Genomic DNA, 20,677 nt, shown 5'->3' with positions numbered 1-20,677 from the left:
TTGGAGGTGATGGATGATGTTGGCCCAGTCCAGGAGGTATTGGAGGTGATGGATGATGTTGGCCCAGTCCAGGAGGTATTGGAGGTGATGGATGATGTTGGTCCAGTCCAGGACGTATTGGAGGTGATGGATGTTGTTGGTCTTGTTGGTCCAGTCCAGGAGGTATTGGAGGTGATGGATGTTGTTGGTCCAGTCCAGGAGGTATTGGAGGTGATGGATGATGTTGGTTCAGTCCAGGAGGTATTGGAGGTGATGGATGATGGAATATAAAGTTACGGATAAAGTTCATGTGTACAACATCTAAAGACCTTTCCGTTTCTAAAAAGACACATTTGGGTGTTTTTGTAGCCGTTGATGATGTTTGTTCAGAGACCTCATCCTGCACAACAAGGAGGAGGAAATGAACTGATGGTAGAGGAGGGCATTTCAAATGATTTCACTATTGGACTAATATCTAATATCAGGATAGTGGAAATACATACGTTTTAAAGAGCAACTTATTTATGTTGTACTTCAATGTGGTTGCACTCTGCTTGTTGTTTCAGCACAGAAGGATTGGGGAGGAGCAGAGGACCGGTCTGTCTGATACGGAGAGAGAGAGTAGCCAAACCGACTTGAGCAAATGTGTTTTTCCATATAACCTTTATTTAACTAGGCAAGACAGTTTAAGAACAAATTCTTATTTACGATTGACGGCCTACCGGGGAACAGTGCTTTAACTGCCCTGTTCAGGGGCAGACTGAAAGATTTTCACCTTGTCAGCTCGGGGATTTGATCTAGCAACCTTTCGGTTACTGGCCCAACGCTCTAACCACTAGGTTACATGCCGCAATAGGTTATCTATCATCTCATCTGGTAGTGTCTGTTTTGACTGCATCAAATCGGTGTAAAGAAGCTAGCTAGCTAGCAAGGCTAATTGAGGCTATTTTTCTGCATTACCTGTACATGTCTACAACAACAGCCTACCTGTTTACATTTACATTTAAGTCATTTAGCAGACGCTCTTATCCAGAGCGACTTACAAATTGGTGCATTCACCTTATAATATCCGTAATACCTGTTGGTTGATAATTGGAGCCGACTCGTATTTTAGCCAACTTAACTGTAAAACACATTTCACTATAGGACTAATATCCAGATTTTTTACACATGGAGTCTCTGACTGTAGAGCTGCTCTGATTGGCTGACGACAAGAAGCTACACGCATGAAAAGTGTGTTGGCTACCGGTATGTATTTTTTACAGGGTGCACTCAGAGACTGTCGTGGTCTATCCTTGTATCCTTGTGTATTGAAATGTCACAGAGAATGTAAGTTTTTTTTAATGCTGAGAATATTCAAATAACTGTGTCCATCCCTAATCAATGGTTGGGGTAAGTTTCTCAAGAACAAGTGTCTGGACCTTCTATAACATGGCATTTACATCAAAAATATACATTTGGTTGTAAAAAAAAGAAGGGAAAAAAAGCACAATTCTCCTTTAATATGGATGTGACCAATTGAAAGCACAATCTCTGGGACACCAATCACACCGTTTAACTAAACGCTGAACACTGTTCTCTCGTACTGAACGCACCCCTGAATAACATATTCAAGTGTAAAACGTCAGTAGAAAGCCTCTTAAAAATCATACATTAGTTGAACAATGGCAAAGTTGGTGCTTCTGTTTTTAATATAGTACTCACTAGTGTTAATCAGATCTCCAGTCTCCTCTTCGTCTTTCAGTCCAAAAGGTCCTTTCTCTTCTTTCACTATAACAGCCTCCTCTTCCTCCTTTTTCATTCTGAAAGCTTATACCTCCTCTTCCACCAAGACAGCCTCTGGGATTCTGTGATATTGTGGCATCTGGATCAGAATTATCCTATCAGATTATTTTCTGCCTTTTATTTTTCCCCACTGTAGCCTGGTCAAGTACAACACCCAGGTATTAATACTCCTCCACTAGCTCTATGTCCCTGAACAACACTCAGGTATTAATACTCCTCCACTACCTCTATGTCCCTGAACAACACTCAGGTATTAATACTCCTCCACTACCTGTATGTCCCTGAACAACACCCAGGTATTAATACTCCTCCACTACATGCAGAGAAAACACACAGAGGCAGAGTTTGAGAGAGTCTTCATTCAAACTAACGTATTGTACATTTAAAACAGACATACAATATATGTTTTATTACATTCTGTATAATTGAGTTAATGTGGCATAAAAAAACATTTAAAATATAGAAGACAAATGTCGGAGCAGAGTGTGTGCTCTTGTGAACTTTAGGTCAATGTGATTTGATATCGCTCTCCACCCTGGGAGCAGTGGTAAGGCTTTTTGTCTGTGTTCCCTCATGGTCTTTCCCTAACTGGGTAAATCTCTCTCCACCTGGGGTGCAGGGTAAGGCTTTTTGTCCGCGTGTTTCTTCATGGTCTTTCCCTAACTGGGTAAATCTCTCTCCACCTGGGGTGCAGTGGTAAGGCTTTTTGTCTGCGTGTTTCTTCATGGTCTTTCCCTAACTGGGTAAATATCTTTCCACACTGGGGGCATTGAGAACATTTTATCAGGTCTGGATTCGTTCATGTTCTTTCAGTCGCCTTAACCAGGTAAATCTCTTCCCACATTGAGAGCATTGATGAGGTTTCGCTCCCTAATGTATTTTCATGCTCCCAACCCGGGTGAATCTCTTTCCACAGTGTGAGCATTGCTAAGGCTTCTCTCCTGTGTGTGTCCTCTTATGTCTTTTCAGATCACCTAACCAGGTAAAACTCTTTCCACATTGAGAACATTTGTATATCTTCTCTCCGGTGTGTATTCTCTCATGCTCCTTTAGGTTCCATAACCGGGCAAAATTCTTTCCACACTGGGAGCAGTGGAAAGGTTTCTCTCCTGTGTGAATTTTCTTATGTTCATTCAGGCTCGCTAACCAGGTAAAATTCTTTCCACACAGGGAACAGTGGAAAGGTTTCTCTCCTGTGTGAATTCTCTTATGCTCATTCAGGCTCCCTAACCGGGTAAAATTATTTCCACACTGGGAGCAGTGGAAAGGTTTCTCTCCTGTGTGTGTTCTCTCATGTTTTTTCTGGTGTTCTAATCGGGTAAAACTCTTTCCACAATGGGAGCAGTGATGAGGCTTATCTCCTATGTGTGTTCTCTCATGTCTTTTCAGATTCATTAACTGGCTAAAACTCTTTCCACAGAGGGAGCAGTGGTGTGGTCTTGCTGGTTTGGACGTCTCTGGCTCTGGTTCCTCTGTGTCTGGCCTCTCTCCTGTCAAAAACAGATTATTTAGTATAACAGAGAGATCAGGTTCATGTTCAATAGAAATTAAACTGAAGCAAACGGGTCGAAACTGGGAGGGACAAAATGGGGAGGGTTTTTGTCTTCTGTTGCAAAACCTTTTGCTACTGTGTGGACAAACGAACATGACCCTGAATGCAACCTCACCACATGCTAAATACATTATTTACCATTCATTTCTATTGGACATAAAATAATAACCCCCATTTGTTTTAAATATGTTTTCTAAGCAATTAGAATAAAATATAATTTTCCCTATATTATTTAATAAAATACAAATAGGATTTATTTTTAAACATATACATTTGTCTAGGATGATGGGAGCTCCTCCATCTTCACCCTGGTGTGTTATCCCTCTTCCCATGTACATCCTTTATGTGTGTTTCATTGATCTGTAATCTGGTCTGTTGCTTGGACAGGTTCCGTTGTTTTTTGGTTAATATAGGATGTCCATTTTGTCAAGCTATTTACAAACGGGTCCAGTTTCAAGCAAATTGTCACTTATTTTTTTCCATGTCGTGGATGTTGTTGGTGTTGTTGGTCCAGTCCAGGAGGTGATGGATGATGTTGGTCCAGTCCAGGAGGAATTTGAGGTGATGGATGTTGTTGGTTCAGTCCAGGAGGAATTTGAGGTGATGGATGTTGTTGGTTCAGTCCAGGAGGTATTAGAGGTGATGGATGTTGTTGGTTCAGTCCAGGAGGTATTAGAGGTGATGGATGTTGTTGGTTCAGTCCAGGAGGTATTGGAGGTGATGGATGTTGTTGGTCCAGTCCAGGAGGTATTTGAGGTGATGGATGTTGTTGGTTCAGTCCAGGAGGTATTAGAGGTGATGGATGTTGTTGGTTCAGTCCAGGAGGTATTTGAGGTGATGGATGTTGTTGGTTCAGTCCAGGAGGTATTAGAGGTGATGGATGTTGTTGGTTCAGTCCAGGAGGAATTTGAGGTGATGGATGTTGTTGGTTCAGTCCAGGAGGTATTAGAGGTGATGGATGTTGTTGTTCAGTCCAGGAGGTATTTGAGGTGATGGATGTTGTTGGTTCAGTCCAGGAGGTATTGGAGGTGATGGATGTTGTTGGTTCAGTCCAGGAGGTATTAGAGGTGATCGTCAGTGTCTCGTTATTGTTTTCATTCTTGCGGCTAGAAAGATATTACACAGCAGTTTGTCTGTGTTGTTGGGTGTTTCTGGAGTAATTCCAGGATATATTATGTTATTTGTTGTCCACTTTTACAAAAAATCTGTTTGAGTTCCGAGATGACGGCTGCCCCAGAAGGTTGTATATTGGCAGCATGTCCAGATACAGTCTGTGAATGGTTGGCTTCTGATTGGCCACAGTTTCTCCAGCATGTGTTTCTTGTGGAATATTTTGACTTTAGTTGTTGGTTATAAAAAAAGGGTACAGTATTTCCAGCAGTATTATTATCCAGGATGTTGAGTTTGTGGTGGTGGGGGTACTACATATTATTATTATTACCCAGTCCTCTGTGATAATGTAATGGGTACTATATATTATTATTATCCAGTCCTCTGTGATAATGTAATGGGTACTATATATTATTATTATTATTATTATCCAGTCCTCTGTGATAATGTAATGGGTACTATATATTATTATTATTATTATCCAGTCCTCTGTGATAATGTAATGGGTACTACATATTATTATTATTATCCAGTCTTCTGTGATAATGTAATGGGTACTACATATTATTATTATTATTATTATCCAGTCCTCTGTGATAATAATAATATGTAGTAACTATTACATTATTATTATCCAGTCCTCTGTGATAATGTAATGGGTACTACATATTATTATTATTATTATTATCCAGTCCTCTGTGATAATGTAATGGGTACTATATATTATTATTATTATTATTATTATTATCCAGTCTTCTGTGATAATGTAATGGGTACTATATATTATTATTATTATCCAGTTCTCTTCTGTGACAATGTAATGGGTACTATATATTATTTTTACCCAGTCCTCAGTGATAATGTAATGGGTACTGTCATCACTGGAGGATGATAGTCCATTGTAGATTCTAGAATTGAATTTAGATTTTGTTTTCCTTTTGATTATTTGAGTTTATTGTTGAAGGAATTGAATCTGAAGGCCTCTTTTGTCTAGCTGGTATGTAATTTAAGGTTGTTGTAGTTGGAGATCTTTGTGGGCTATACTCAGCCTTGTCTCAGGGTAGAAAGTTGGTGGTCTGTTAATATCCTTCAAGTGGTGTGGGGGCTGTGCTTTGGCAAAGTGGGTGGGTGGGGTTATATCATGCCTGGTTGGCCCTGTCTGGGGCTATCTTCGGACAGGGCCACAGCTGCCTATGTGCCAGGGTGCTATGGGTCAGTCTGTTATATCTGGTGCAATGCTCCTGTCTTATCTTGTGACCTGTGTGAATTTAAGTATGCTCCCTCTAATTCTCTCTCTCTCTCCCTCCCCTCACGGAGGACCTGAGCCCTGGGACCATGCCTCAGGACTACCTGGCCTGATGACTCCTGGCTGTCCCCAGTCCACCTGGTCGTGCTGCTGCTCCAGTTTCAACTATTCTGCCTGTGGCTAGGGAACCCTGACCTGTTCACTGGACGTGCTATCTGTCCCAGACCAGCTGTTTGACTCTCTCTCTCTCTCTACTCACCTGCTGTCTCAACCTCTGAATGGTCAGCTATGAAAAGCCAACTGACATTAACTCCTGAGGTACTGACCTGTTGTACCCTCTACAACCACTGATTATTATTATACCCTGCTGGTCATCTATGAACATCTTGAAGAACAACCTGGCCTTAAATGACAGTGTACTGTTATAATCGCCACCCAGCACAGTCAAAAGAGAACTGGCCACCCCCTAGAGCCTGGTTCCTCTCTAGATTTATTTCTAGGTTCCTGCCTTTCTAGGGAGTTTTTCCTAGCCTCCGTGCTTCTACATCTCCATTGCTTGCTGTTTGTGGTTTTAGGCTGGGTTTCTGTACAGCACTTTGTATTTATTATGGATCCCCATTAGCTACTCTTCCTGGGGTCCAGCAAAATTAAGTCAGTTATTTTACATCTGCTGATGTAAAAAGGGCTTCATAAATACATTTGATTGATTGATCTTCCTAGAGGTGGCTGCCTGGGCAAACTGAGCAATCGGGGGAGAAGGGCCTTAGTCAGGGACATGACCAAGAACCCAATGGTCACTGACAGAGCTCCTCTGTGGAGATTTTTTGACATTTTCATTGCATTGCTAAGGACATGCTACCAATTAGCACAGTCGAAAAGGAAGGTTTCAAGAGGCTTATGAATTGAATTGACCCCAGGTACGTGCTCCCTGGCAGCAAACATTTCTCTCACACCGCACTCTAGGTTGAGGAGGTTGAGGAACAGCTCAAGACAGATTTGACGTATTTTGCTACTAATACTGATCGGTGGTCTAGTCGCACGTCAGTCTTATATTAGCCTCACTACCCATTATACTGACAAAGACTGGAATCTACCCACTATACTGACAAAGACTGGAATCTACCCACTATACTGACAAAGACGGGAATCTACCCACTATACTGACAAAGACGGGAATCTACCCACTATACTGACAAAGACGGGAATCTACCCACTATACTGACAAAGACGGGAATCTACCCACTATACTGACAAAGACTGGAATCTACCCACTATACTGACAAAGACTGGAATCTACCCACTATACTGACAAAGACGGGAATCTACCCACTATACTGACAAAGACGGGAATCTACCCACTATACTGACAAAGACGGGAATCTACCCACTATACTGACAAAGACGGGAAACTACCCACTATACTGACAAAGACGGGAATCTACCCACTATACTGACAAAGACGGGAATCTACCCACTATACTGACAAAGACGGGAATCTACCCACTATACTGACAAAGACTGGAATCTACCCACTATACTGACAAAGACTGGAATCTACCCACTATACTGACAAAGACTGGAATCTACCCACTATACTGACAAAGAGCGGAATCTACCCACTATACTGACAAAGAGCGGAATCTACCCACTATACTGACAAAGACTGGAATCTACCCACTATACTGACAAAGACTGGAATCTACCCACTATACTGACAAAGACTGGAATCTACCCACTATACTGACAAAGACGGGAATCTACCCACTATACTGAGAAAGACTGGAATCTACCCACTATACTGACAAAGACGGGAATCTACCCACTATACTGACAAAGAGCGGAATCTACCCACTATACTGACAAAGAGCGGAATCTACCCACTATACTGACAAAGAGCGGAATCTACCCACTATACTGACAAAGAGCGGAATCTACCCACTATACTGACAAAGACAGGAATCTACCCACTATACTGACAAAGACTGGAATCTACCCACTATACTGACAAAGACTGGAATCTACCCACTATACTGACAAAGACAGGAATCTACCCACTATACTGACAAAGACAGGAATCTACCCACTATACTGACAAAGACTGGAATCTACCCATTATACTGACAAAGACTGGAATCTAGCCACTATACTGACAAAGAGCGGAATCTAGCCACTATACTGACAAAGAGCGGAATCTAGCCACTATACTGACAAAGAGCGGAATCTACCCACTATACTGACAAAGACTGGAATCTTCTAAATAAATGCCTTCAAACATACTTTCCCGACGACCACACGGGTGAAGCTATAGCAGAGGGGCTCATTGACGCTCTCGCCTCCTGGGGACTCAGTCAAGACAGACAGGTCTGCATTACAACAGATAGTGGTGCGAACGTGGTGAAGGCCGCTCAAATCAACAAACGGACCCGACTGCAATGTTTTGGACATCGTCTGCACTTGGCCATTGGTAAGTAACCTTGTCAATTGTGTATATTGAAGTGATTGGTTAGATGAAACTAAATGTGCTTTTTTTTTTCACCCACTGATAAAGTGAAATATTACATTTGTACATAACTAAAGGGATTATTGTTATTAACATTTTATTAAAATCTCTTGATTTCTCTTAGAGAGAGTGAGTAGAGACAAACGGGTGGATCAAGCAATTGGAGTGTGTAAGAAAGTGGTAGGTGCCTTTTCCTATTGGTGGAAAAAGAAGAGAGACCTGACAGTCGCTCTAAAAGAACACCACCTACCCCAGCACAAGTTGGTGACAGTCACCTACCAGCTGGGGATCACGTCAAAACATGGTGCACAGAGTACTGGAGCAGGAGAAAGACATTTCACAGGTCTTGTCCAGTGACAAGAAGACACTGCACTTAACTCCCACCGATACAGATATAGATGTTCTTGAGTCCATCAACCAGGCATTGACCCTCCTCCTAGAATTCACCGATGCTCTGTCTGGTGAGTCTTATGTCAGTGTCTTATATGAAGTCAGTACTACACCTGTTCAATACAGAGCTCATGAAACCTGATGATGGTGAAACAGAACTCAGCCAAACCACCAAAACGATAGTCATGAACTATCTGAATGAGAAATATGATGACCTAGCCACAGATGACCTCCTGGACATAGCCTCGTTGGTCAACCCTCCGTTTAAAACACATTACATCAAAGAGGAGAAGGTGGGCCACATAAGAGCTGTCTCAGAGAGGGTCAACGAGGGACATGAAAACCCAAGCCCAGCTCAGGGAGACGTTGCTGCTGCTTCACCACAATTGACAGCTAAAAAGAGAAAAGTCACTGGGCAGTTTTTTCAAGAAGCGATGCTCCACCACAGGTCTTACTGAAATCCAGCTGGTAGACAAGGAACTCAGCTGCTACCTTCAGTCTCCTGATGCTGACAGTGAAACCAAATCCACTGGACTGGTGGAAGATCCGCAAAAAAAGAATCCCCAAGTCAGCCACCTGGCAAAGCGCTACCTGTGCATTCCTGCGACCAGCTCCCCCTCAGAGCGTGTTTTTAGCACAGGTTGCAGCGTAGTGACCTGCCATAGGGCAGCTTTAAAGCCAGAGACCGTAGACAGACTTGGCTTTCTTGCTTGTAACTTGTAAGACAACACCTACGCCAACTTCAACTGTGACGTGCCATTAGGCTAACAGTTATAATGCATATTGACTTGCACAATTTTATTTTTTGTTATCATTTATTTGCCATATCGCCCAGCCCTAGCTTGTAGCGTCATAACCAAGAATACTTGAAGCATCCCCCGTTGTGCACCCGGTGTGCCTTGATAAAAGTTAATTTGTGGAATTTCTTTCCTTCTTAATGCATTTGAGCCAATCAGTTGTGTTGTGACAAGGTAGGGGTGATATACAGAAGATGCCCTATTTGGTAAAAGACCAAGTCCATATTATGGCAAGAACAGCTCAAGTAAGCAAAGAGAAATGACAGTACATCATTACTTTAAGACATGAAGGTCAGTCAATCTGGAAAATTTCAAGAACTTTCAAAGTTTCTTCAAGTGCAGTCGCAAAAAAAATCAAGCGCTATGATGAAACCGGCTCTCATGAGGACCGCCTGAATCAGGCCTTCCTGGTCGAATTGCTGCAACAACAAAAAAACACTACTAAAAGGACACCAATGAGAAGAATAGACTTGCTTGGGCCTAGAAACATGAGCAATGGACATTAGACTGGTGGAAATCTGTCCTTTGGTCTGATTTGACATTTTTGGTTCCAACCGCCGTGTCTTTGTGAGATGCAGAGTAGGTGAACGGATGATCTCCGCATGTGTGGTTCCCACCATGAAGAATGGAGGAGGTGTGATGGTGCTTTGCTGGTGACACTGTCTGTGATTTATTTAGAATTCAAGGCACACTTAACCAGCATGGCTACCACAGCATTCTGCAGCAATATGCCATCCCATCTGGTTTGGGCTTAGTGGGAATATCATTTGTTTTTCAACAGGACAATGACCCAAAACACACCTCCAGGCTGTGTAAGGGCTATTTGACCAAGAAGGAGAGTGATGGAGTGCTGCATCAGATGACCTGGCCTCCACAATCACCCGACCTCAACCCAATTGAGATGGTTTGGGATGAGTTGGACCGCAGAGTGAAGGAAAAGCAGTCAACAAGTGCTCAGCATATGTGGAAACTCCTTCAAGACTGTTGGAAAAGCATTCCAGGTGAAGCTAGTTGAGAGAATACCAAGAGTGTGCAAAGCTGTCATTAAGGCAAAGGGTGGCTAAAATATATTTTTGATTTGTTTAACACTTTTTTGGTTACTACATGATTCCATGTGTGTTATTTGATAGTGTTGATGTCGTAACTATTATTCTACAATGTAGAAAATAGTACCAAAAACAAAACTGGAATGACTAGGTGTGCCCAAACCTTTGACAGGGTACTGTGTGTGTGGGTATATATTATATACATTTACAGGAACATATATGGGGGATTGGAAATGATGCAGACGATTACATTGATAGAAGCCACAATCTAGAATATTAAAGCTGATCTACACCCTCCACCCCAAAACAATTTAAAGAAATAAATAAACAGCAATCCATGGGCGAGTCAGTGGCACATCAATAAGATATCTTGCTAATCTAGCGTCTAACAATAGGATTTAATTATTTCCTGGGCAGCGCTCAGTGACGTAAGGAACGACCTTTTAAGTAGAACAGAACTGACAATGGATATTAATTCTAAAGTGGAACAAGTGTGGCTACACAGATACAGATTTAGACATGAGTTACCTCGAATGCGAATCGTTATTGAACGTCATTAGGCCCATCTTATTAACAAATGAAGTAATTAAAGAAAAGAGGTCTAAGGTTAGGTTAAACTCTTGAGAACACTTCTTTTGTTTTTGAAAAGTCATTCTTGATGGTGTAAAAGATACGCTGCTTATGTTTCCAGGACCGTACAGCCCGAGCATAATTGCTCTTAACAAAACTCCCTCCGTAAACAAGATACTGTTTTCCCGAGGGCACCAAATGTAGGCTAGTTAGCGTCTATGAACGGGCTAAGCCAGGCCTATATATCATTCATTTAAAAAGTTGAAAAAATGTATATACGGGTGGGTATAATTTGTGGAACGTTCCCAACGGGAATCTGTAACAAAAACAGGATTCTGTAACAAAAACAGGAAATCTGTAATAAAAACAGGAAATCTGTAATAAAAACAGGAAATCTGTAACAAAAACAGGAAATCTGTAACAAAAACAGTGTAACAAAAACAGGAATCTGTAACAAAAACAGTGTAACAAAAACAGGAATCTGTAACAAAAACAGGAATCTGTAACAAAAACAGGAATCTGTAACAAAAACAGGAATCTGTAACAAAAACAGGAATCTGTAACAAAAACGCATACACAGTTGTATAGATGCAGAATAAGATACCGGGTAGGGAGGGAGGGGGCTATTTCATTAGGTTTTTCACTCACCAAGTTTATTCTGAAAAATGTCTGTCCTCACTCTGGTAGCCTACGGACAAACATTAAGAATAAACTACGTGGTGAGTTGATGCCTATTCGGCTGCTAGTTAGCTAGGTGAATTGATCATGCTACTTTGTATGCGGCGTTTGTTGGCAACCTTGTACTTTACGAAGTTTTTGGAACAGATTCTTGTTGGAACGTTCCACAAATTATACCCACCCTGCATATACCAACCACAGATTGCTTATTCAACAATTCCTACAGCACTGAACATATTCCTGTGTAGAACTACAGTTGAATACCCCTTAAAAAACACATTAGTTAAACAAGTCCAGAGTTTGTGCCCCTGTTTTTAAAGATAATACTCACTGGTGTTATTCAGGTCTTCAGTCTCCTCATCTTCAGCTTCCTCATCTTCAGTCTCCTCATCTTTCACTCCCAAAACGTCTTCCTCTTTTATTGCGATAGCCTCCTCTTCCTCTTTCACTCCAAAAGGTTCTTCTTCTTCTTCTTCTTTCACTATATCATCCTCCTTTTCTCTCAATGCTATAGCCTCATCTTCCTCCTTCATAATTCTAAACGGTTCTACCTCCTCCTCTTCCACTTTCACTCCATGTTCTTCCTCTCCATCCACTGGAATATCCTCCTCTTCTTCTTTTACGATGATGTTCAGCCCCAGAGCTTCTTTCTCCGTCCAGCAGACATCTTCTTTAGCAGGGGGCGAGTAATTTTGTGAACTCATGGTCGGGGATGTTAGCTAGCTAGCGACTAGAATAGTGATAGTATCAATTTAACAAATTAACAAATGTCATATAAGAAGCAAATTAGGTTTGTTAACTAGTAAATACGTAAACAGAATGTTAAAAACACAGATTAATATACACAAGATTGGTCTAAATCACTTCAACGTTTCGGGTTTTATGTTTGCTACCGAGGTGGTTGAATCCAATCCTGTTGTCGCAGTTGAAGAAGCCTCCCTGTCCGTCCACTAGATTATACGTCATTCAAAAAGCATAACCTGAAAGACTCATATCGCCATCTGCTGACTGGAGTGTGTAACGCAGATTGGAAAAATATTAATTACAATGTTTATTCTGGCAAGCAATGTCATAAGTAGTAATTTAAAAACAACCAGATGTTGTTTTCTCTTACTTCTTACAGCCAATACTTTCCTCCAGGGCTGACCTGCCCATTAGGCAGGATTACGTGACAGATTGATGAGGGCGACATTTTCTGAAAATAAATCAGGTTGCAGGTGGCCTAGTGGTTAATTAAGAGTGTTGGTGGTTCGAATCCCCGAGCCGACGAGGTGACAAATCTGCCGATGTGCCCTTGAGCAAGGCACTTAGCCATAATGGCTCCTATGAGTCGCTCTGGATAAGAGCGTCTGCTAATCGACTAGTAACACTTTGACCAAGACGCACCGGCAACAACACATAATAAAACCTAACATAATTCTGCCTAACAACAATGAAAACTTATCTCACCCAGTGGCATGTGGGCTACTTAGGTTAGTAGTTTATTGAAAATATTGAAAAATAAATGTTGAAATGTATCAGAAACTGCCCTGTCAGTGGATTATAAAATGAAGTGTTGACATTCAACATTCATTAATGTTGTGAACTGTGACGCGCATTGTCAAACGTCAGACTGGGGTTCAATTCCTTTTCCACAAAGCTTTGAAAATGTGCTGTGGAGTGTATAGCCTAATCCGGCATACTCTTTGAGCAATTTAGATTGAATAGATACTGTTGACTAATGGTTTACAGTTTAGAAGGTTGACGTTTTCTAGGAAGGAGACAGGGTTTTTCTATATAATAAAGGGTGAAGCCATGACGACAGGATTAATCATTGAATGTTTAAATATTGTCTGCATTCTGTTGTCCTCTTCTTGATGTCAATCCGCCCTGTTATCTTCCTTCCTGTTTCCTTTCTGTTTCTCCAACGAAAGTATACGTTTCTTCTTTGAGTATCTTTCCCAGATGTTTTTAGAATATTTTGCACTTGTTTTGATGTTTCTATGACAACCAATTAAAAAGTTACTGCGAACAAAAGATTGAAATGCATTTTTATATGATTTTATTATTTATATCAAATCAACGCTTGCTGTTTTATGCATTTCAATACAATAGTTATGGCGAACAAGATATTTAAATGCAATTGTTTATGATTCGTCTATTTCTATCAAATCAACACTTGACTTTATATGTCCGGTCCCTAACGAAAACATTTGCTCGTGAACGATCCTTCGTAGTAATCATAGAGGAATGTAAATTGTTGTCAACCTTTAAATAGGCAAATGGCGAATGTCTGTTGAATGTCTGATTTAAAACCTAGTACCTCATTATAGGAGCCTGGGACCTGAGAAACCGGACAACTACATCCAAAAAGGACAGATGCTTACACTAGCTAGAACCATCTCATTACGGATCTGGTAGGACAGAAAACCCAATGGTAGTCCCGATCACGGCCGGTTGTGATACAGCCCAGGAACAGATGTTGACAGGGCGACATATTTTGTGGACAAAAACAGCATAAAATCGGGTCTATGACAAAGCATGATCAAATTAATTTGCCAGCTACAGTAATTTTGAGAAACATCGAGAAATAGTTTGGTCGATCATTTTTTTATCAAATGTTTTTTTTACATTTGATAGCTTGCAGCCTGCTAGCTAGTTAGCTCCCATGCCAATATCAACTCTTTCTAAACTCATATCTAACTCGGGAAATATTACGTTATTTCAGAAGGAACATTAGCTGGTTAGCGCATCATGCTTTGTGACATTATGTTAGCTAGCTAGCCCCAGTTAGATGATGTGTTTCGCTTATTGCATGTGCATGCTGGTTGCGTTCTGCCTGGTGCACTCGTTCATTCGCAACCTGGCTGTTCCTTCTAAATAGTATCATCTATTTTGTTCAGAACAGTGGCAGCATGTGCAGCAGTGGTCTTTCGGTTGTTGACATGAAAATTGTGAAATAGGTGTATTTATGCTGTTGTTCAAATGCACAGATCACTTTATCTATCTTAAACTTGGCATCATATTTCTGTCATGTGATTTTTTGACAACTACATCTTGCGCCCATGGTATTCAACCAATCAGCGACCGTTTCTTTCCAAAACGCTATATATACACGTTTTCAGAAATTCAACCAATCAGCGACCGCTTCTTTTTGTCGTTTAAAGAAACTTATGAAAGATGTGTATTTTTTTTGTTACTATCTAATCGTGGCATGGGGTTGTTCAATGACAGACTTGCATTTGTTTAAATATATCACTTGATGGTTTAATTTCAGAGGCAAGTAATCATCAATTTTGGCGAAATCAAACCAAATTGTATTTGTCACATGCTTTGTAAACAACAGGTGTAGACCAACAGTGCTTACAAATGCTATATACACTGAACAAAAATATAAACCCAACACACAACAATTTCAAGGATTTTACAGAGTTACAGTTCATATAAAGGATGTCAGTCAATTGAAATAAATTCCAGAAAACCAGTCAGTATCTGGTGTGACCACCATTTTCCTCATGCAGCGCGACACATCTTCTTCACATAGAGTTGATCAGGCTGTTGATTGTGGCCTGTGGAATGTTGTCCCACTCCTCTTCAATGGCTGTGCGAAGTTGCTGGATATTGGTGGGAAATGGAACACACTGTTGTACACGTCATGAAATGGGTTTCCATGGCCGAACACAAGCCTAAAATCACCATGCGCAATACCAAGCGTCAGCTGGAGTGGTGTAAAGCTCGCCGCCAATGGACTCTGGAGCAGTGGAAACGCCTTCTCTGGAGTGATGAATCTGGCAGTCCAACGGACGAATCTGGGTTTGGCGGATGCCAAGAGAATGCTACCTGCCCGACTGCAGTAGCAACTGTAAAGTTTGGTGCAGGAGGAATAATTGTCTAGGACCCTTAGTTCCATTGAAGGGAAATCTTAATGCTTCAGCATATAATGACACTAGACGATTCTGTGCTTCAAACTTTGTGGCAACAGTTTGGGGAAAGCTCTTTCCTGTTTCAGCATGACACTGCCCCCGTGCACAAAGCAGGTCAGAAATGGTTTGTCGAGATCTACTCAATACTATTTATTTATTTACTACATACAGGAGTGGTAAGTCAGGACTGGTGATTTACTACATACAGGAGTGGTAAGTCAGGACTGGTGATTTACTACATACAGGAGTGGTAAGTCAGGACTGGTGATTTACTACATACAGGAGTGGTAAGTCAGGACTGGTGATTTACTACATACAGGAGTGGTAAGTCAGGACTGGTGATTTACTACATACAGGAGTGGTAAGTCAGGACTGGTGATGTTGACTGATTTTCTCATATGAACTGTAACTCAGTCAAAGTTTTGAAGTATTTTAGTTCAGTGTTCATGATAATAATATGAACTTGTCTTTCTATTTCATTAAATGTGAGGTCCCACAGGCAGTGGCGGTTCTAGACCATTTCAACTGGGGGGGGGGGGGGGGCCAAGCTGGGGCCAGTTGTACAGTTAGAGGGGCCAGTTACATTAGAGGTTATTGTTGTCATATTGTTTTCTTCACTGCATTGCAGGCAAAAGACCATGTTCCGCATTGTCACTGTCTAATAACGGATGTAAAAAAAAAAAAGAACGATAGCAAAAACTAGTTATATAAAAAATTATTTCATACTCCACATTTAGGGGGGCCACAAGGGGGTCCAAAATTGTTGCCCCCCCCCCCCCCCCCCCCCAGAACCACTAGTGCCCACAGGCTGTCCCAACACATAATGACATGAAAGTGAATTCTGACAGTGTAAAATGTTGTATTCTATACCCATTTGAAGAGAAACAAGTTATTCATGTGTTTGATAAGATTAAAGATTATCTCAGGGGAACCTATTTCAATTTTAGGGGACCACACATCTGTATTTACTATGGATCCCCATTAGCTGTTGCCAAGGTAGCAGCTACTCTTCATGGGGTCCAGCAAAATTAAGGCAGTTATACATTTTAAAAACATTACAATACATTCATAACAGATTTCACAACATATTAAGAGTGCGCCCTCAGGCCTCTACTCTACTACCACATAACTACAACACAACATCCATGTGTACATGTGTGTGTGTATAGTGCGTATGTTATTGTGTGTGTGTGTGTGTGTGTATGCATGTGTCTGTTTGTTTTGCTTCACTGTCCCCGCTGTTCCATAAGGTGTATTTTATCTGTTTTTTAAATCAAATTTTACCGCTGGCATGAGCGTTGATGTGGAATAGAAAGAGGAAGCTTTGAATCAAGCAGGGATTTGCCTGAACGAGAGCCAGTCAGCCTGAGTATGCGTGTGCCGAGCCTTTTGTCAAATGCAATTTGTGAGGTGGAGTAACTCTGCACAATCACAGTCGAACCAGGGGCTGAACCTGTTTTTAATTCTCATTTTCTTTAAGGGGCATGTTAACAATATCACAGAAAATGTAAAAAAAATAAGGTCCAAGCAACTTCAACAGAGGATCAAGCTGATTCTGTACCAATTTACAGAGGCCAGGTCATAAAGGAAACCTTGCTCCTTCAAATTCTTTAGCAAGCGTCTATGACAAATCAGGACAGGTCATTTCACTGAGCAGCCATTACGAACACAGGCTGTAAAACAGTGATCACTAAGGTCATTACAGAAAACACCAGACTGATACCTATCAGGATTATTTGTGAGGATAACATTGAGGAGAGTAGCCTTTTCTGGGTGTTTGCAGTCATACCTTGTGGGATTGGTGATAATCTGAGAAAGATTAAGGGAGTCCCATTGCTTTAGGACTTGGTCAGGTGGTTTAAGCATGTCCCAGTTTAGGTCACCTAGCAGGACTAATTCAGACTTAGTGTAAGGGGTCAGGAGAGAGCTTAGTGCAGGTAGGGTAGAGGCCGGTGCTGATGGAGGACGATAGCACCCAGCAACAGTCAACAAAGAGCTACTTGAAAGTTTAATGCTTAAAACCAGCAAATCAAATTGTTTGGGGACAGATTTGGTGGAGACAACCGAGCACTGAAGGTGATCCTTGGTAAAGATCGCCACTCCAACACCTTTGGAAGATCTGTCTTGCTGGAAAAGGTTATAACCAGAAAGGTTAATATCAGTATTCAAAACAGTCTTTCTTAAACACGTCTCAGTAATGACCAACACATTTTTTTTTACCTTTATTTAACTAGGCAAGTCAGTTAAGAACAAATTATTATTTTCAATGACGGCCTCGGAACAGTGGGTTAACTGCCTTGTTCAGGGGCAGAACGACAGATTACCTTGTCAGCTTGGGGATTCGCTCGTGCAACCTTTCGGTTACTAGTCCAACGCACTAACCACTAGGCTACCTGCCCCCCCCCACTCTAACCACTAGGCTACCTGCCCCCTCCCACTCTAACCACTAGGCTACCTGCCCCCCACTCTAACCACTAGGCTACCTGCCCCCCACTCTAACCACTAGGCTACCTGCCCCCCCCCACTCTAACCACTAGGCTACCTGCCCCCCCAACTCTAACCACTAGGCTACCTGCCCCCCCCCACTCTAACCACTAGGCTACCTGCCCCCCCAACTCTAACCACTAGGCTACCTGCCCCCCCCCCCCCCACTCTAACCACTAGGCTACCTGCCCCCCCCACTCTAACCACTAGGCTACCTGCCCCCCCAACTCTAACCACTAGGCTACCTGCCCCCCCCCCTCTAACCACTAGGCTACCTGCCCCCCCAACTCTAACCACTAGGCTACCTGCCCCCCCCCACTCTAACCACTAGGCTACCTGCCCCCCCCCCCCCCCCCCACTCTAACCACTAGGCTACCTGCCCCCCCAACTCTAACCACTAGGCTACCTGCCGCCCCAATCACACATTTGGATTGGAGCTGTGAACCCACTCTTTCAATTGATCCATTTTAGGTAATAAGACTCTAGTGTTAAGCTTCAAGTTCTTCCACACCGATCTCGAAAAAAAACATTTCTGTATGGACCTCACTTTGTGCACGGGGGCATTGTCATGCTGAAACAGGAAAGGGCCTTCTCCAAACTGTTGCCACAAAGATGGAAGCATTGAATCATTTAGAATGTCATTGTATGCTATGGCTTTAAGATTTCCCTTCACTGGAACTAAGAGACCTAGCCTGAACCATGAAAAACAGCCCCACACCATTATTCCTCCTCCACCAAAATGTACAGTTGGCTCTATGCTTTGGGACAGGTAGCGTTCTCCTGGTATCCGCCAAACCCAGATTCATCCGTCGGACTGCCAGATGGTGAAGCGTGATTCATCACTCCAGAGAAAGTGTTCCCACTGCTCCAGAGTCCAATGGTGGCGAGCTTTACACCACTCCAGCCTATGCTTGGCATTGCGCATGGTGATCTTAGGCTTGTGAGCGGCTGTTCGGCCATGGAAACCCATTTCATGAAGCTCCCAACAAACATGTATTGTGCTAACGTTGCTTCCAGAGGCAGTTTGGAAATCGGTAGTGAGTGTTGCAACCGAGGACAGACTATTTTTACGAGTTACGTACTTCAGCACTCGGCGGCCCTGTTCTGTGAGCTTGTGTGTCCTACCACTTCGAAGCTGAGCCGTTGTTGCTCCTAGATGTTTCCAGAACCCCATAACAGCACTTATAGTTGACCGGGGCAGCTCTTGCAGGGTCGAAATTTTGATCAACTGACTTGTTGGAAAAGGTGGCATCCTATGACGGTGCCACATTGAAAGTCACTGAGCTCTTCAATAGGGGCCATTCTACTGTCAATGCTGTTGCGCCTTCTTCGTGACTGTGTGTGGACCATTTTAAGATCTTAGTGAGTTGGACACTGAGGAATTTTAATTGGAGCAAATCAGTTCCCTTGGCAGCTTCTTCCCATGAATCTCAGTGTGTTACCTAGCAACAGTGAGGAACTTGAAGCTCTTGACTTGCTCCACTGCACATGCCTTAAAACAAATCAGTCCAATTGAAAGCTGAGTGATGACAGACAGGCATTCATACACTGGACCAAACGTGTATGAAAGCTGAGTGATGACAGACAGGCAGGCATTGATAAACTGGACCAAATATTTATGAATGTGAACATTCTGCATGTCATATAATATTACATAGGTATACCTTTATAAATAAATAAATCATTAAAGATGCACTCCAGCTATATTTGATCAAAATAGTGTTTTTTTAGACACAAACTGCAAACTTCAATGAGTTGGTGTGATGGTGCCCTCTGATGTCATTGGCCTAGAGAACAAAATATACCCCCCCCCCCCCAATCAGCTTATAGTACATCCTCTGATGGCCTCCACTGTGATGTTGACCTCCCACTTGAGCTTGTGGAGGTGATGGTCCCCAGGAATTTGTGGGGGACGTTTTCTTTTGTCAACCACCATCTTCACGGTTGTTGCGACCGCGTTGAGTTCCAGGTTGTTGTGACCGCGTTGAGTTCCAGGTTGTTGCGACCGCGTTGAGTTCCAGGTTGTTGCGACCGCGTTGAGTTCCAGGTTGTTGCGACCGCGTTGAGTTCCAGGTTGTTGCGACTGCGTTGAGTTCCAGGTTGTTGCGACCACGTTGAGTTCCAGGTTGTTGCGACCGCGTTGAGTTCCAGGTTGTTGCGACCGCGTTGAGTTCCAGGTTGTTGTGACCGCGTTGAGTTCCAGGTTGTTGCGACTGCGTTGAGTTCCAGGTTGTTTTGACTGCGTTGAGTTCCAGGTTGTTGTGACCGCGTTGAGTTCCAGGTTGTTGCGACTGAGTTGAGTTCCAGGTTGTTGCGACTGAGTTGAGTTCCAGGTTGTTGTGACTGCACCAGGCCACCTGGCGGTCAACCTCTCCTCTGTACTTGGACTCATCACCTTGGGGGATTAGTCTGCAAGTTGTTTTCCCAGTGAAGTGACCTGTCTGTCAGGAAGTCAGTGATCCACCAACAGATGGAGTAGGGTACGTTCAGCTGGATGAGTTTGTCCTGCAACAGTTCTGGGATGATGTTGGTGAATGCTTAGCTAAAGTCCACAAACAGTATCTTGACAAGTCCCATCACAACACATGAATATTGCACTTGACTAACACACACATACAGAAAATGCACAAAGCCAGAG

The 20,677-nt window shown here is 42.5% G+C and overlaps 1 protein-coding gene across 1 annotated transcript; it reads right to left on the bottom strand.

The window, feature by feature from the left end:
• Positions 1-2,108: 2,108 nt before the first annotated feature.
• LOC106594204 (uncharacterized) lies at positions 2,109-12,581 on the bottom strand. The gene is made up of 2 exons (XM_014185582.3): positions 11,985-12,581; positions 2,109-3,254 (listed from the first exon to the last, which is right to left on the bottom strand). Exons 1-2 carry the CDS (start codon positions 12,355-12,357, stop codon positions 2,692-2,694), a joined length of 936 nt encoding a protein of 311 aa, XP_014041057.1. The 5' UTR covers positions 12,358-12,581; the 3' UTR covers positions 2,109-2,691.
• Positions 12,582-20,677: the final 8,096 nt, after the last annotated feature.

Source organism: Salmo salar, chromosome 02 (assembly GCF_965601325.2).
Source record: "Salmo salar chromosome 02, fSalSal1, whole genome shotgun sequence".
In the NCBI taxonomy this organism is placed as follows: domain Eukaryota; kingdom Metazoa; phylum Chordata; class Actinopteri; order Salmoniformes; family Salmonidae; genus Salmo; species Salmo salar.
Note: the sequence above shows the minus strand (reverse complement) of the source record. Positions and strands in the feature narration are given on the sequence as shown.